A 19234-nucleotide genomic window follows, 5' to 3' on the forward strand; every position below is an offset into this window, starting at 1 on the left:
TTAAAACATACATCATAAATTTGGTTGTTCACAGTTAGATCAACTAATTCAAGCTATCGAATCTATGAATTAAATGAGTTAAACTACAACAAGCATAAGTGATATTGAGGAGCTCAATCAAACCCAAAAAGCTCCAATTGGTAAACCATTACAAAGATTTGTGTTATCCTTATTTGCTTTCTTAACACCACATCCAATCATCTCCAAGTAGGGTTTTTACAAAGTTAGCAAGTGATTTGAAGATTTATATATATATATATATATATATATTTCTACTACACAGATATGATTACTGCATCTTTTATTTGAAAAACGTTCTGAAAAAATGACGTTTTTCTGAGATTTTTTATTTTTAAAAAAAAGGTCTTCAAAGTGGATCTTGTTAGAAAGCTAATGAAAAATCCTTTCTAAATATATAAATTTCATAAAAATCCGACATCTAAAGAAAAAGCTATATAGATTTAAAGTTTAAAAAAAAATAAAGATATTAGTTACACAAAATGACAAAAGGGTACTTTAGTCTTTTTATGCTTTTTGACCTGAATAATAATTAAGCAATGTTTTGTGCTTTTCTACTCATTTTCAATGTTATTTTGACCTTTTTAGTTATTGTCCCAAACCCCTTTTACCACTCCACCCTAAGAAGCTGACATTTATAAGTAACAGGCATAAGGGTTTAGTCAATTATGTTAACATAGTGTTTGAAAAGTCTAATTTCAAGGTTTTGTCTAAGAAATATTGTGGCAAGTAGGACAGACACTTAGGAAGCATGTACATATAGGCTATATGAATCAATTGAAAAGTCTAAAGCCTGAAGCACATGTATACTTGGTTAAAGAGACTTTAAATACTTACGCTAGGGCTATTATGATAGAAAATATTTGATGATCCTTCATAATTTGTCAAGGATTTCACCAGCAGGACCTGTGATTGTTGAGGAGTCTTATGTTCTATTTCCTTAACTATAAAATCAAGTTTCTTATGGTAATACTTTTTTTTTGAAAGATGTGATATGGTTATAATAGTATTGATAAAATCAATGTAGTTTGTAAGATTGTAATTAGCTTTAATATCATCAACTTTAATATAGACTTCTTAATACGTCGGGTTTTAGTACATCCATTACATAATTAACATCCACAGCATCCCTAATTAAAAACGCAATTTTAATTTTTTTACGACTTCCTCGCATATATCTTCAAGATTGATTTATACTTTTGATTTGTTCTTCATTGAGAGGGCATCAGACATCCAGATGAATTTGTCACACTTTACACATTTCAGAAATGACACACCGTTGTTAGGAATCTTCTTACATATTGGGAGCTTCATTTTGATGATGCATCATCGACATAACAAGGAGAGAAATTCGAAGAAATTTTTTGCAAGTAATGATTACATTTCCCACAACCATAACAATCTTCTTGATATACGAGTCTTGTAGACGACGAAGAAGCCGACGAATTTTCTTTTTCTGATTTCAAAAGTCAACCATCGAAATGCACCCCATTCGGGATATTGGCAAGAAAGGAACTTCCTTCCAATTGAATGAGGTCTAACCGACATCCCCAATTTCCTAATTCCATTGCAATTGTCGTTAATGCATCTCGAGTACATCCATGGGCAATGGAATGATGCATGACCAATTAAAATGAACAAAATAAAATAATTATATCTATGAAGCTCACTGATGGAAACAAATTAGAGAGGGAGAGAGAGAGAGAGAGAGAGAGAACGAGACATTATTTCTATGTAGACACTGATGTAACTAACAGGTATGACCTGCCTTTTGTCCCAATTGTCGGTATCAATCATCATTACCAAACAATATTATGTGATGGTGCGTTAATTTATAATGAGTTAGAAGAATCTTTTGTGTGGCTAATGGAACATGGATGACATCAATGAACGATAAACAATCAAAAGTGATTCTTACTAATCACGAATCTGCTATCGGGAACGCCATTGCGAGGGTAATACCAGGTACGCGAAATCTTTATTGTTTGTTACATATATGTAAATGTGGGATGAAGAATTTACCTCATATTATTAATGAACACAAAAGGGTTTTACTCATGACTTTAATAATTGTTTGTACGGAAACGAGACAACTGAAGAGTTTCACTCAAATTGAGGAACAATGTTGAAAAGATACAATTTAGAAAATAATAATTGGTTGACATTTAGTTTACCATTTTTCAATTTCTCACTAACCATTTGAAAGAAGAATCGTATTAGTTATAAGATTTATAATAGGTTGACTTAGTCTCTAAGGATCGACCAGGTCTTACCGGAATTATTACTTGACACCATCAAGAGGAATAATCTAATTATTTTTCGATGTTCTGAAGGAAAAACCTCGATTTCTTCTTCGCGAAGAAATTGCGTCTAAAGATTTAAACTTAGAGAAAATACTATTTTAGAACTCCTTCTAAAATTCATACTCGTATGGAGCTTTTTTATTTTCTACAACAGTTTTAGGTTTAATGGGTAGGCAGCTTGTATTAGACACTATTATTTTAGAGGACTTGTTATGACTAAGACTTTTGATCTCATCAAAACCTTCAGTCATGTAGATTATTTACTGGGTTTAGGTCTAGTTTCTAAAACTTCTCCTAAATTCAAGTATTTAGTTTATTCTATTCACATTAACCATAATCTTATGTCCAACATAAGGTTAGTGATTAATTGACCTATGTTTTGTTATAAGAGATCTTGTAAGACCAGTAAGATATGAACCATGATTATTCTTTCGAATTTCATGTTCATCCTAGTTGTTTGACTAGATTAGAATAACTAATTGAATCATTTGGTTTTATGTTTGTAAGTTGAATATACACCTTTAAGAACATCATAAGATATTGAACCTAAATATTTTATTCTCTCCATAAATCTGATTACAGAGGTGATGTTCAAAAAGAAAAACTAAAATCTAATTAAAATAATGCCTATAGAAGACTTCGATCCTTCTTGAGCCCTCTCCGTAACTCTCGCTTCTTTTGCTCTTGACAGGTTCGTCTCCTCTCCAGTTAAATACTTAGCTCCCATTTGCTTCTGTCATTCATAATGCAATGAGCATTAGGTGTCTAATACCTTTAAAGGAATGTATTTAATTGAATCAACTTTTAACACATTTACCTAAGCCGAACCTCCCTGCTCTGTTATTCAACTCCTCAAAGTAGCGAGGGCAATCACTTAACTATTGGGTATTGGTGGTGTCTACTAATGTTGTTAGCGGAATCTCAGACATCTCATGTCTAACATTAGTATGGTCCCAAGATCATCATGCATAAATTAATAATCAACTAAGAGTTAAAGATTACCTTAATCGCTAGTTTTCCCTCGAACCTTTCCAATCGCTTTGAGAAGACCAAGAGCTCCAATTGTAGCTCCTCTACTTGAGATACCAAACGGCCTACTCAATCTCCCACCTTGTACGCTAGCTAGAACTCCAATGGTGGTTCGATAATAAGAAGAACTACTTCTTCTTTATTTGACTAGTTGATAGCTTTTGGGAATTAGCTCACTTTCTCCTCTCTACTTGATGTTGTAGAGTAAGAAGCTCTTAGATAAATTCCACTTATTCACTTCCTTAAGGGTCATTATATAGAACTCTAATAAGAGTCCTACTCAAATTTGGTTTCCTAACAGACCATTTTGAATAAAATTAAGGAAATAGTCCAAAATAGAAACTAGTTGCTATTCTCTCAATTCCTTGATGAGGGGACGTCAAAACCAAACCAAAATTGGCAGATTTGACCTTTCCCTATTAGGGGAACCGTCCCTCCAATTTTCAGCCCAATCCGAACCCAAAAAGTCCTCTTTTGGCTCTAGGCCCAAAACCCCTTTTTCGGGCCTTTTGTGCTATTGTTGCCCAAACTTCTTTTGGGCCTATGAGACATGTTTATGGGGCTCTCACATGATTATATATTTCATTCCCACTAGTCATATCATCCGGTTAAATAGCCATTCTTATGTGTAACCAGTTGTAGGATCCGATTGAAGTTAGCCGCGAATGACTTTGTAATTCGACGATCGTAGTTGGTTTCTAGCTAAACACTATGACCCCTAAATCAACCGGACTTGATGATCTTATTCATCAATTGTCCTATCCGACAAATTTCTCGTATTTCATCTTTGGTCGAAGGACATCTCCTTCATTAACCACATGTGAGATGTGCGACCACAAAATATATAGTTGTTGCTAGATAGTTCTGGGCCTTGGTACTCACCTGCCACCTCTTCTGCCAGAACATCTCCTTCTCCTAACGTCTCCCGTTCTTGGATTGGTACCCTCTTGAACACCGAGAATTTCTTCTCTAGTTTCAGTAGGTATACTGAATCTACTTTCAGTAACTTCCAGAATTGCAAGCAGTCTTTCCATTTACATTAAGCCAAATTTTCGGTCAAATTTGCATCTTACTTCACTAAAACCCTCCTGTAACAGATCAACAACCATATCTTCTACCATAGGTGCTCCCAACCACTTCAAGTCTTCGAAATCATCCATCATTTCTAAAACGTGAAGTCGGACTGGTTTCCCCTTTTCTTGACGTTTTTCTAGTACAGTATAAGTGATCATATATCTCTCCATTCGACATTGTGTGATGAACACTTCCCTTAGTTGTCGAATGATAGTGTATATGTCCAAGTCAAAAACTCCATCTCAATATTCCTTTTCCATGGACAATAACACTAATCCTGTCACTGGCTATAACCTTTTCCTGATAATTTCTGCTTGCTTACGTTCCTCTTCAAAAGAGGTTTCTGTAAGTACCGGGATTGGTGTGTCTAACACTTCTGCTCTTTTTTCGAGAAGCTTTCTTAGATTTCTTTTCCATTGAACGTGGTTTGTAGCGTTCAATTTTTCAATTACCGTGTAGAGGTTCAAGATATTGTCGAACTTCATAATTAAACTACACGTAAAGAACGCAAAGTGACTTAACTAGAAAAATTCTAATTTTATCATATTATTCAAGAATCTACCCCTATTTGAATAATATGATTCCAAGATCTCAATTCTTCGAAGTTAAGCGTACTAGGGCACGGCCCTTAACTCTGTTGTCTTGGGTGAGTAACATCTTTATAAAGGAGATGTCCTTCGACCAAAGATGCAATGCGAGCAATTTGTTAGATAAGACAATTGATGAAGAAGATCATCAAGTCCGGTTGACTTAGGAGTCGTAGTGTTTAGCTAGAAACCAACTACGATCGTCGAATTACGAAGTAATTCGCTGCTAACTTCGACCGGATCCTACAACGGGTTACACATAAGAATGAGTATTTAATCAAATGATATGACTAGTGGGAATGAAATATATAATCATGGGAGAGTCCCATAAATATGTCACATAGGCCCAAAAGAAGTTTGGGCAAAGATAGCACAAAGGGCCCAAAAGAGGGGTTTTGGGTCGGGAGCCAAAAAGGGACTTTTTGGGCTCGGATTAGGCTGAAAATTGGAGGGTCGGTTCCCCTAATAGGGAAGGTTAGATATGACAATTTTGGCCTGGTTTGGACGTCCCCTCATCAAGGAATTGAGAAAATAGCAACTAGTTTCTAGTTTCGACTATTTCCTTAATCTTAGTCAAAAGGGTCTTTTAGGAAATCAAATCTGAGCGGGACTCTTATTAAGGTTCTATATAATGACACTTAGGGAAGTGAATAAGGTGTGAAATTTCTCTAAGAGCTTTCTTACTCTACAACATCAAGTAGAGAGGAGAATGTGAGCTAATTCCCAAAAGCTATCAACTAGTCAAATAAAGAAAAAGTAGTTCTTCTTATTATCAAACCAATATTGGAGTTCTAGATAGCTTACAAGGTGGGAGATTAAGTAGACTATTCGGTGTCCCAAGTAGAGGAGCTACAATTGGAGCTCTTGGTCTTCTCAAAGCGATTGGGAAGGCTCGAGGGAAAACTAGCGATTAAGGTAACCTCTAACTCTTAGTTGATTATTAGTTTATGCATGATGATCTTGGGACCATACTAATGTTAAATATGAGATGTCTGAGATTCTTCTAACAACATTAGTAGACACCATCAATACCCAACACTTTACTGATCATACTCCTAAGACTCTTGGTTGATAAGTTTCACACTTGAGTATCAAACTTATCCTTTGCCTCGAAGTCCAAACCCCTTTTGCTGACTCGTTGAGAATAACCAGTTTAGACGTGTAGACCTCTTCACATATCTACCCGTATTGTCTCGAGGTAAAAGATGGCACTCTGTGGAGGCAGATCCACCATCAATGAACAAGGGATCAACAGGTGCCTTATTCTGGGTAGGCTTATACTCAAAATTCTTTTAGGGGTGTATTACGTATTTTATCAAGTATGCAATACTGTGAACTCTAACATAACCATTCGTGACGTATACGTAAAAGGTAAGTAAATGCGCGCAAGGAAATAAATCAAGTGGTTTAGATCCTTGTGTGACCCCTAAAAGATCTAATCTCTTTAGGTTGATCCTAGTGTGACCCATATTATTGAGTACTCCCACTTGAACCATGATCTCATCATTCGATTCTTCAGTGGTTTTTTAAGACCCTATACTCAAAGTATAACTCGAGCACACACACACACACTTGTGCTTAGAACCAAGAAAAGAAGCTAAATATCTTATGGTCCTACTATTTCCGCATTCACAATCATACATACACAATAATATGTAAAACATAATATGATAAAGTATGCATGAGATCCGCTCTCTAAGGTCGAAGCTATGTTCGTTAGAATCTAAATAGCTAATCGGGAGAAAAATGTGGCATCTTTATGTCTAACGGGCTCTTAAGTCTATTTTTCGTAAAATTTGAACTAATGGCACATTATGTTTTTTCCTAGATGATTTTTAAAACCGTGTTTAGGAAAAACTCTGTTTGGGCCCTCGGATGGCTCGGGTCAATGTCGTAAAAACTATGCTTGAAACCCAGAGAAAAAGGTTGAAAATCTCCCACTCGAGTCAAGGTCCAATAGGCCCAAGTCAAACTCGAAAAAGACCTAAGTCAAACTTGGTCAAAATCCTTTGACTGGTCTCGGGTCAACCCAAGACTTGTCTTGGCTAAGCCTAGTCAAAGGCCGGACCTAGGGATATCACGTTCCAAACGTGCTCAGTCCCTTGGTCAGACGCGTCCTAGCCTAGCTATACCTGTCCTAGCCGGGTCAGTCGCATCCTAGATGTATCTGACCTAGGACCAGGCATAGGCCATCTCGGACGAGATGCCTAAGTATGTGCTAGACGCACCCACACGCGCCTAGTGCATCGGGTCAGGCATAAGCCCTAGTTCGAGATGTATTGGAACATGTCAGACGTGTTCTAGCCGCGTCTGGTGCTGGGACCAACACCCAGGCCATCTCGGATGCCAAATCCGAGATGCCGAAGTCTATTTCAGACGCGTCCAAGACGCCTCTGAACCATTGGATGGCTCAGACCATCTCGGTTTATAAGCTTGAGAAGCCTCTGGACACACCTGATGCATCCTAGACGCATCCTCGATGTGTCTGGACGCTCCATACACATCCTAGATGCGTCTCGGACTCCTAGTCCGACTAGGATCGAGATTCCCCAGACGCGTCCAAGACGCCTCTCGGACTCCTAGTCCAGCACGGACTAGGAATCCCAGTTCTACACGGAATGGGATGTTCCCTGTCCGACTATCCCGCGTCTCGGGTTAGCGCCCGAGACGTGCTGGACCGAGCTAGGACGCGTCTTGGTCGATCCGGCCAGGAAGTTTTTAGAAACACCTGCCGTTCCACCTCCTTCCTTCTTTCTTTTGGCTTCCAAGCTGTTGTTTTTGATGAATTCCTTCATCAAAAACACAGTTTTGATTCTAATAATCAAGCCACATAAACCCTAAAAAATGTTTTCCAAAACTATTTTCAAATAACCATAATTCTAAGGTTTTATGCTATTAAAAATCAATCAAAACCTACATGATTATGTCTAAATCATATTCAAACTAATCATATACATGTTCAAATCCACATTCCTTCAGACCGCAAGGATATATCCTTCAGAAAGTGCAATAAAGAATGAGACTACTAATATATCTAAAGAAAAAATGATTAATAATTCATCTAAGGAGAAAATCCAACTGTTAGAACCGCTTATTGTCAAACTCAAAGGCCGAAGAAAAAGAATAAAATCTTGGATTGGTCAATTGCCGAAGAAGAATGTTGTTCAAAGTGTTAAAAAAACTAAAGGGGTTGCGAGGAGGTAATGTTAATTTGCGGTCCCTACTAAAGTATTTATTTTGACATAGTGTGATAAAATATTTATAATTTTTATTCAGAATTTTTGTAACTCACTGGGCATGCACACAAGAACAGAGAAGATTCCTCATAATACAAAAGAAGAAATGTCAAAAATATTACAACGCCCAATCAGGTATTAATTGGAAGATAAAATAAATTTTATTCCAGTCAATGAAAAATCTTATGAACTTAAAATTTGTATTCTATTTCGTAGTGGTAATGATAAACACATAATGTCTAGCACAAGCAACGACAATCTAATGAGTCAGGTAAAAATATTTTTAAGTTACACGTAACTCAAAAGATGTATTTTTTAATTTACTAATGATCTTCGTTATTTGAAGGGTCCCTAAGTGGTTAATGCTCATGCAGAGGATAAGAAGAAAAAATTCTCTTACTCGACCTTAATGAGGATCTTCCAAATGAGATAAAAGACAACACCCCGTAGTGGGACATGGAAAGAATTTCCTTCTATTTCGATATTCATAAAGATTTTAACCAATTGTTATATTGTCATAACCTAAATACAAAAACATGGGTTACGTTAGTCAAAATCTCATGTTAAAATGTCGAAGAATGGGTGATAGAGAGTTTATCGTCCAAGTTGGGTGTAAAGGTTAAGCAACATCTCATTGAAAGGTTAGAGGATGTTCAGATGATGGTCATTGTGGATACATGTGTTATGCAGAAATTTCACGTTTGGACAAAGAAGAAGGATAGGTAATTGTTTGTAAGAAAATGCTTGAGACATTAAGGGTCCGTTTGCTACGTTAAGATGTCTGAGTAAGAAAATCAACCTTTTCTGACGGGAAAGAAAACAACTTTCTTTCACATTAAAAATTCAAATTAATGTGTTTGGTAGAGCCCTATGAAACTGTGGAGTGCCTTTAAAAGGAAATATACTATTGGACTTCTTTTAAGTACTTATTGGACTTCTTTGAGGTGTCTGTAGCAAACCCATCTTTCTTCCCTAAACGTAGAGAGAGAAACGAGCTATAGCTGCATTATTTATGGGGTTAATCTTTCCATAGATCTTGCATCAACAAAAAAAATTGGATTTATAAAGCCCATCACAGATTTATATCATCAAATCAATCCAAATCAAATATTCAACCATTCAAGTATTTATGGTGGTTTGAAGAAATTGAGGTATTGTGATTTCACAGCAATGGAGGATTTTGGGTGGTTTGAAGGGATTCAGGCATTTTTGGTGCTTTGATGTAATTACGGGTTTTTTGGTTTCGAAAAATTATGGGTTTGTAGAGATGAAGTTAGGGTTTACAGAGTTGTGGAGATGAAATTAAGGATTTTTGGAGATGAAATTAAGGATTTTTGGAGATGAAGTTAGGGTTTACAGAGTTGTAGAGATGAAATTAGGGACTTTTAGAGATGAAGTTAGGGTTTACAACAATTGAGGATTTATTATTAGTAATGGAGTTGAAGTTAGGGGTTTACAGAATCCGTACCATCTACCACACTCTCTTACTGCAAAATTGTTGAAGAAGAAGAAAACCAAAACGAGAAACGGTTAGAAGAAGATCCATGGATTTCTCAGAACTAAACGAAGGCATAACTTCCAAATCTTACGGAAGAATCGTTGATATCTGCGGTAATCTTATGCTTAAGGCATCATTCCCTCTTTCTTTTGTACCCTTTTAATAACTTTTCTTTCTATTTTTCTTCTTCAAGTTTTGTCTAGGGTTTTTTTCTATTCTCTTAAGAATCTTTCATCATCAGGTAGCATCAACACAAGGAGACACTTCTTATCAAGACGATTGAGAGAGAAAGACGGGAAGAGAGATATATTATCTTGACAAAAAAGATGAGAATTTCGAACACATTTGAGAGAGAAAGACGGAAGAGAGAAAGATGGCGTACAGGCGTGTGAAAACTGTTTTCACATGTATTTTGTGGGAAAAAATCTGACATTTTCACACTTTCTTTTACCATGAAAAAGTCGTTTTCTTACTTATGGGGACCGACCAAACGACAGAAAATTGCCTATTTTCACACGTATCAAACGGACCTTAAAAAAGATGAAGTTCTATTTTTCTGACCATTTGCGTATTGATCGTTACATATATATATATATATATATATATATATATATATATATATATATATATCAGAAAAGTACTTGACTATATTATGAAGAATATTGTGGTAAGGGACATTAGTTTACTTTACCTAATATGGGTTGCTTATTTGCTACTACTTTCAACTGTTACTTGTTTGTGCTATTAGAAACTCAAAAGTGTAACATATCTAGCGCTTAGGGGGGTGTTCCAAAATAGCCAAAGATTATTGCAATTGTAATATCCGAGAAGAAAAATCACTTTGTCAAAGCAATTCTAAAAAAAATGCTCCAATTCAAAAAATATATAAAGGTTGGCTTCGATATTGTCTACCTTGTGCATTTGAATGAGCACATTGGGTTGGACCCAGAGGTGAGGCATGGAATTCTCTAATAGCCCCAGAGGTGAGGCATGGAATTCTCTAATAGCCCCAGAGGTGAGGCATGGAATTCTCTAATAGCTAATTAATTTTCTCAATAATTTTACTAATACTTTGTTAAATCATGGTTCAATTTTCAACTAATTTTAATTTATGAATTATATGATTATGGTCTCACATTTCTTTTATCATCGATTTTTATAGTTTTTTTTCCTAATTTGTTCATATTCCAGTAGTTGGCGGGGTAGAAAAAAGAAGATACAATTGTGTTGCAATTACATGTGTGATGAATTTTTTTGTTAAAAAATCTCGCTAAATAATGAAAAAGAAAAAAAGAAACCCTGTAATTAAAGAGATAATCAAATTTCAAGTTTCCATAAAAACTGTAAACATTTTTTTTACTAAATAGAAATAAAAAGTGAGACACGGAATTAATTGTGTGGGAATTATGTAAATAATTTGGTAAAATTGTAGTTATGTTGCATGGCAATAAAGTTGGAAAGATAGGAAACAAACCAGTTGTAAAGCGAATTGGACATTTCATTAGAGCTGATGGCAATGCTGGGAATAGGAAGGCTAACTCTTTTGCGAACTCTATCGCCAGTAGCACTAGGAAAAATGGACTAAGTATTTCTAGTTGTATTCCTAACTGCTCTCTTTCCCATCATAACATCCATGTAACTCACATTGATAATCAATAGATGTTATGTTTCTTTAAAAAAAAACTTTTCATTAGAGCTGATGGCAATTTTGTGAACATTTGAATTTTAATGGGTTATATTTTTAATAGCCTTAAAAGTTGGAGAAACTCTATGGATGTGTCCTCCTCTAGTGTGAGACAAAATTAGGGGTGGGAATCGGTCCGGGTCGAACCGGTCGGGTTCATGTCAATCATCGGGTCGGGTCGGGTCGGTCGGGCTTTAATTCTCTGTCCATTCGGACTTTCGGCTTTAATCGAGCGGGTAATTTAAAAAATCCTATTGTCCAAAACTCGTCCAAGTCCGTCAAACTTTTCGGGTTTCTCGGGTATCGGGCGGTAGAGTATTGGGTTTTCACCAAAGTTTTAAAATATCTCGGTCGAAATGACCAAAATATTTCTATTTCGATGGTACCGAAATTTCTATCGAAGCTAAAATTTAATTAAGTTTCTCTTAACAATGTTGTGTCAAGGATACTCCGCATTTGGACAACAATATATGTATGTATATCTATATTATACACTTCAAATACTTTAAAAATATATTTATATATGTTATACATGCATACGTAAATACATACAAGCAAGCATACATATAATGTGCATAGGTATTATCGTATAAATGGATGGCATTATTAAACGGGTTATGTCGGGTAAAGATTATCGGGCGGGCTCGGGCAGGATGCCGGGTAGCACCTCAAAACTAGTACCCGATCCGTTGATTTCGTCGAGTCGATCGGGCTAAACCCGCCTTCGAGTTTTGGGTATCCGCATGCTCTAACGGACTCGGGTACCCGTGACGAGTTTCGGGTTTGCAGGTTTTTTCCCCAGTCGTAGACAAAACTCAGGGGAATGTGATGCCATTCTCATCGTTGATGACTCAAGCTCATCCAATCACCGCTCAAAATGCATTAGAAACAAAAAGCGAAAAAAACAGTCAAAGAGTTCATAAATAGATGAAAAAAGTTGGAGGACCAAATGGAAATTTCCATAAAGTCAGAGGATCAAACAACTATTGTTGTTTGTTTTGGAATTAAGGACCTTAATAAGATTAAAAAAAAAATTGATTTGTTATTTTTGTTTCCTTATTTTTATTCCTAGCCCTTAGGGCCTTTTTTGTTATTTTGAAATTTTAGTCCAGGAGGAAAACCACCAAACGTTATGCCCACCAAAATAGTATCTAGAAAGTAATGTGAAGTCAACCTTGTTTTTGTTAAGTTTTGTTTGATCCACACAATTGAATTATACTTTTGAGACACAAATATGCCTACTTTTAAGCTACCCAAACACTTGGATAATTTGGGTCCAATGAGTTTCAATGTTCAGTTAACAGTTGGTTGGAAACTTATATTAGCATTGATTTCAAATTTAACAATATTTGAAGCTTAATTTGACAAGAATAATAAAAAGAATTATCAAAGAGAGAAGAAAAGAAGAAAGCAAAGATTTTCTAAAAGCTTTCTTTTCTTCTCTCTTCAGCTACAAAGCTATTTTCTATTTCTTACAGGTTTTTGTTTTTCTGAACGAAATTGGCATTACATTTAATTACTTCAACAACAAATTCTTTAGGGGGTAAGCTTCTGCTTCGGCAAAGCATTTTTTACGATTCAAAAGCGTAAGAATCTGTTTATTTTCCATAGATTTTATTCAATTCTTATTTAAATTCAATCTATTAGCGAAACTTGCACATTATTTTTGTTTGACAAGAAGACTATCCTCTTCTTGTTTGGGAACCATTAGTGTATCTTCCCTAAAACTTTGTAATTTTCCTGTATATACGAAAATTGGGACAGTATCATTTGAATATAATTAGATCTTATCATTTCACCACCAAAATGAAAAAAAAGAGTCTACTAGTCTAGCATTTATTGTACTAGTTGTTTAATTTTTAAGATAAGTATTTTGTGTTAAACAATGTATTGATTACTATCATATTTTACTCAGTTTGATAGAAATTTTTCATGGGAAAGCCAAGCAAGATTTGTCAAGCCCTAGGGGCAATGAAGGACCAGACAAGCATACACCTAGCCAAGGTGAGCAATGACACAATTTTGGCTGATATTGATGTAGCAATTGTTAAGGCAACAAGACATGAAGAATACCCAGCTGATGAAAGACATGTTAGAGAGATACTAAGTTTAACATGTTACTCTCGTGCTTATATTAGTGCTTGTGTCAATACTCTTTCAAGAAGACTCACTAAAACTAAGAATTGGGTTGTTGCATTGAAGACATTAATGTTGATTCATCGACTTGTTTCCGAAGGTGACCCAGCTTATGAACAAGAAGTTTATGTAGCTACTCGTCGAGGAACTCGTTTACTTCATTTATCCGACTTCAGAGATACCTCTCGGTCGTCTGGGTCATGGGATTTTTCCGCATTTGTAAGGACATATGCTTTGTACCTTGATGAACGTTTAGAATATCGAATGCAGAACAAGCGCTCAAGGCGTAGTTCTAGTACTAATAGTACTAATACTGCTGCTACTACTGATGGAGGAGCAATGGTAAATGAAGAGAGTAAAGAAAAAGAAGAAGAAGAAGGATCAACAACAATTAGCATTAGCGAGGCTAAGATAGAGAAAGCGGCAAAGAAGAAGCTGGAACGCATATTTACCAAAGCTCAACGTCTGCAACTAATTCTCGAGCGTTTTCTTGCGTGTCGGCCGACAGGTATTCATACACCTTAATAGATATTATGGACTATGTATATACTTAAAGGGTCTACAGGGAATTGGTAACACTGCAAAAATGACTTTCAAAAAAATTAATACACTCGTCTAATATGGCAAGCTAAATGAAAAAATGATTCTTCTTGTACAAATATCATTTTTTTCACCTTTAGCTTGGTGCATTTGGAAAGTAGAGAAATTCAAGTGGACCTAAGGAGTGAAGTTTCGGTTTCGGTGGAAATCTCTGTAGGCATGAAAATATAATTAGTTCTGTCATTTCAACTAATTATATGTGATACTGGGAATTATTGCGTTGTCGTAAAACTGTTGTAAACCAATAGAAATTTTATTCTTCTTATTATTACTAATTAGTTGAGTCTGCAGGTGAAGCAAAGATCCACAGGATGGTAATTATTGCTCTGTATCCTGTTGTGAAGGAAAGCTTCCAAACATATTATGACTTATCAAAAATAATTTGCATCTTGGTGGAAGTATTCATGGAGCTAGAAATCCCGGATTGCGTACAAGTTCATGCGATTTTCACTAAGATAGGGAAACAATTCGACGAGCTAGATGAGTTTTACAATTGGTGCAAGTCAACTGGGGTAGCTAGATCTGCCGATTACCCACAAATTGATAAAATTACACCAAAAAAACTTGAAATAATGGACCAATTCATTAAAGAAAAGTCTACTTTAGCCCATTTTAAGAGAGCCATTAGCAAGAGACAAGAAAGCTTAAAGTTGGAATCAACCACCCAAGCAGAAGAACAAGTAGAAGATAAAAAAGAAACAGAAGAAAATGTGAATGAAATTAAAAGTTTGCCAGAACCAGAAGGTTTATGTGAAGAGACACTTGATCAAGAAGATAACAAGGAAGAAGAGAGCAACGAAAAAGATGATAATAAAAACCAAAAAGAAGCTGATTTGTTAAATTTATATGATGATGAGGCTAGAAGTGAAGAACAAGTAAATAAATTAGCTATACAATTATTTGATGGTTGGACAACCGAAACGACAACTACAACAACTACTACTACTTCTGCGTGGGAAGCGTTTGATAATGAAGATTCATGTGATTGGGAAACGGCGTTGATTCAATCGGTTAGTCATTTATCGGATCAAAAGGCAATACTTGGAGGTGGTTTTGACATGTTGCTCCTTGATGGTATGTATCAACAATCAATGGTAAAGAATGCTGCTAAGACCGATACTACAGGAAGCGCAAGTAGTGTGGCCCTAAGGCCGGTGGACCCAAAACAACCCGCGATGTTAGCACTACCATCACCTTCAATGCCTAGTGAAGGTTTAATATCGACAGATCCTTTTGCAGCGTCAACGATGGTGGCACCACCATCTTATGTTCAAATGTCAGAGATGGAAAAAAAACAGAAACTATTGGTTGAAGAACAACTAATGTGGCAACAGTATGGGAAGAACGGAATTACAAACATACAACAACAAAAATATTTTGCCATGGGAAGCTACACATGAAAGTTTCTGAAAAGGGATTGCAGAATTTATCACAGGATTTTTAGTATGAAATACTTTGGAATGAAGAAAACTGTAAATTGCCATGTCTCAAGTAGGATTTTTAACTGGGGTATTGTAGAAATCATTGGTTCAATTTTATGTATAAAATTGGTCTAAAAAAATGCTTACAACTGCTTATTCAATTTTTGTCTTGAAATGATAAAACCTTTTTTTTTTTTTTAAACAAACATAACATCTATTAGATAGCAATATCGGTTACATGGATGTTATGTAGCAAAAGAGAGCAGTTAGGATAACATTCGGTAGTCACAATACCATTTTTCCTAGTGCTACAAGCGAGAGAGTTCGCTTTGACATTAGCCTTCCTATTTACATAAGTAAACTTTATAATATCAAAAGAGGAGATTAGCATTTTGATGCTCTTCATGACATGCTTGGCCGTCCAGTGGATAGAGTTTGGTCTGCCATTCAAAAAGTTTGCAACATTTGAAGAATCTCCTTCCAAAATGAGTTTCCTAGCTCCATGATTAACAGCCCATTGAACTCCAAGTAGGGCCGCCTTTCCTTCTCCTTCATCTACTGACCTGGAGGTGGTGATGATGGATTCTTTGATTTCTGAGTATCCTGAATGATCAGATACAATAAAAACAAGAGAAGAAGATAAGGTTTGAGCCATAAAAGATACATCATAATTTATTTTTATGAAGTCATTTGGGGTGGAGTCCATAGATTCATGGGAGGATGTGGTGCTGCATAGTTTGAGTACATCAAATGAGCTTGATTAGTGATATAACTTTGGATGGTATGCATCAGACTAGGGGTGTTCAAAAGGGCTCCATTGAAGACCATGTTACATCTATGCTTCCATATGTGCCACATTATAATTGCAGCAAGTTCTATTTGTTTAAATTGAGAATCTTCATCAACCTCAGAGGTAAGGTTGTATATGTGTGAAAACCAATCAGAGAAGTTGGATATAGATGTAGCATTGATATCAATCTTGGTAAGAGAGTTAATCAGTTCTCTGACCACAGGACAAGCTTGCAGGAAGTAGTGTTGTGTTTCTTCTTCTGAGCAACAAAGGGGACAGATAGGAGATATGTGAGGAATGTATCTGAAGATCTTGAAGTTTAGGGGAAGAATGTCATGTGCCAGTTTCCAACAGAAAATCCGAATTCTAGGATGCAGATTAAGCTTCCAGAACTGTTTCCAACATTTGAAAGGTGAAGGAGTGGAGGTTTCATGGATAAGATGTTTATATAAACATGAGACTGAGAAGCTACTTGATTGAGATAAAGTCCATTTTTGAGTATCATTGTGAGACTTAGAAGGGATGGATAGGATTCTGTTTTGTATGTCTGGAGAGAAGAGAAGGGATATGTAGGATTGGTTCCAGGTACTATCATCCTGAATGAGCTGAGAGACAGTGGAGAAACTAGGTTGAGAAGAAGGTAAACCTAACTTTCCAATAACTGGAATCCAAGAGTCCTCCAAAACGTTAATATTAGTTCCATCTCCTATATCCCAAATAATGTTGGAGTCCACCAAATGTTGATTCTTGTTGATAGATTTCCATAACCAAGAGGAGGAGGATGAATTCCCTCTGAATTGAGATGAGTACTTGGCTTTTAGATGTTTAACCCAGGATGTTGAAGGTGTGGTTCTAAAGATCCAATTCAACTTGCTTCTGAGAGACAAGTTGTCCTTTTGAGTGTTTCTAAATCCCAGACCTCCCTTAGACTTAGGCAGAGAAATAGAATTCCAATTCTTGAAATAGATTTTCTTTTTAGTATTTGTGTTTCGCCACTAGAATTCCCTCTGCAGGGAAGTAATGGTTTTCTTGATCTTACAAGGAAGGTCAAAAGTAGCCATCTGGTATCTAGGGGCAGCAGCTAGAGAAGATTTAATCAGTTCTCCTCTTCCTGCCTGAGATAAAAGGTTTCTTTTCCATATGCTAAGCTTGTTATGCAGTTTGTCAATGAGGGGAGAAAGGGTTTAACTTTAGATTTACCGAAGAATATATGAGTACCCAGGTAAGGATCATCTTTATTGATGGGTCTGACTTTGAGAATTCTAGAGATGATCTTACAATGTTTGTGATGGGCATTAGCACTGAAGAATATACCACTTTTATGAAAGTTAATCATCTGTCCAGATACTTCACTGAAATGATTAAGAATGCCCAATAGGTTATGAACAGAAGGGAGATCCATCTTGAGAGAAGACAATCATCAGCAAACAGAAGATGAGTGATAATAGGGGCTGAGTTGGAGAATTTAAAACCCTGTATAAGACCCTCTGATTGTGCTTTACCCAATAGCCTACTGAAAGCTTCCATACAGATGATAAATAAGTAAGGACATAGAGGGTCTCCTTGCCTGAGGCCTCTAGAGGGCTTAAAGAAAGGTCCAGGAGAACCATTAAGAAGGATGGAAGAGGAAGTGGCGGAGATGTAGTTACTAATAATGTTACAGAAATCTGAAGAAAAACCCATTTGTTGCAGGATATGGATAAGGAAACTCCATTCAATTCTATCAAATGCTTTAGCCATATCCAGCTTAAGACCCATGTACTTTTGCTTGCCTTTTATAAGCTTCATAGAGTGGATAATTTCAGAAGCAATGATGATATTATCAGTCCCTTGTCTACCAGGGACAAAAGCATTTGGGTATGGGCTAATGAAGCTGTCTAGTAAAGGCTTGAGTCTATTGGCTAGAATTTTTTAGATGATTTTGTAGATTGTATTACAGAGACTGATAGGTCTGAAGTCTGAAGGGGTTGATGGGTTTTTTGTTTTTGGGATCAAGACTATATGAGTTTGATTGATATCTTGAGGTATGGTTATGTTTTGAAAACAGATTTGAACCATACCAATAGTGTCATCTGATACTGTTTCCCAATTGTGTTGGAAAAAATATGGAGAGAATCCATCAGGACCAGGTGCTTTATCAGCTTTCAGGTGATGAATGACTTCTGTAATTTCATCAGAGGTGGGGACTGAAATGAGTTTAATGTTGTTTTCCTCTGAGATAATAGTAGTAAAAGGGCCTCTGGTAGGTTCAGGATGATTTGGAGAGGTGGTAGTTAGGAGTGTGGAGAAATGTGTGGTTAAGATATCACTAATTTCAGTGGGCTTGTCTGTCCAAACACCATCTGAGTTTTGAAGACTTGTGATCTTGTTTATTCTCTGTCTAAAGGAAGCAAGGGCATGGAAGTATTTAGTATTTCTATCCCCTGGAGATATGATGTTATCCCTAGATTTGAGTTTCCAATAAGTTTCTTGTTCCTTTAGGAGATTGTTTAGGTTCTCTAGAAGCATAGGTTGAATTTCAAGGTCTGTGCAGTTTTCTAATTGAAGAGAAACTGAGCTAATGCTTTTAATCATTTTGTTATAATGATTATAACTCCAGTCAGAAAGAAGAGGCTGCAAATCCATTAACTTATTATGAACCATAATAGTGGGGAGGTCATCTCTATACTTCTTCCAATGATTCTCTAAAATATCTGTGCATTGGATATCTTTACACCATGCTGGGTTGAATCTGAAAATCTTCTTGGTGTTATAAGAGAAAGGTGAAGTATTGAGTAATATAGGATTATGATCTGATCCCATTCTAGGCAGATGAGTGGTTATTGAGTTTGGAAATTTGTCTATCCAAGGATGAGAGA

General features: G+C 36.2%; 1 protein-coding gene across 2 annotated transcripts; it reads left to right on the plus strand.

Annotated features, from left to right (window-relative positions):
• The first annotated feature begins 12770 nt into the window (after positions 1-12770).
• LOC147543990 (putative clathrin assembly protein At1g03050) lies at positions 12771-15747 on the plus strand. 2 transcript variants are annotated; one of them, XM_086636391.1, is made up of 3 exons: positions 12771-13015; positions 13345-14073; positions 14457-15747. In XM_086636391.1, the coding sequence occupies exons 2-3, from the start codon at positions 13362-13364 to the stop codon at positions 15563-15565; spliced, it is 1821 nt and encodes a 606-aa protein (XP_086492517.1). In that variant the 5' UTR covers positions 12771-13015; positions 13345-13361; the 3' UTR covers positions 15566-15747. The 2 variants fall into 2 exon arrangements, with proteins under 2 accessions (XP_086492517.1, XP_086492518.1); XM_086636392.1 differs by having other exon boundaries at positions 12771-12972.
• Positions 15748-19234: the final 3487 nt, after the last annotated feature.

Source organism: Eschscholzia californica, unplaced genomic scaffold, assembly GCF_041429995.1.
Source record: "Eschscholzia californica isolate CP2 unplaced genomic scaffold, dmEscCali1.0.p SCAF_4, whole genome shotgun sequence".
Classification (NCBI taxonomy): Eukaryota; Viridiplantae; Streptophyta; class Magnoliopsida; order Ranunculales; family Papaveraceae; genus Eschscholzia; species Eschscholzia californica.

What these genes read in the sequence shown, in the direction of transcription:
- LOC147543990 (XM_086636391.1), top strand. Translation starts at nt 13,362, where the DNA reads ATGGGAAAGCCAAGCAAGATTTGTCAAGCCCTAGGGGCAATGAAGGAC. An exon ending in TCTTGCGTGTCGGCCGACAG is followed by an intron (nt 14,074 to 14,456) that starts GTATTCATACAC and finishes TTGAGTCTGCAG; the next exon opens with GTGAAGCAAAGATCCACAGG.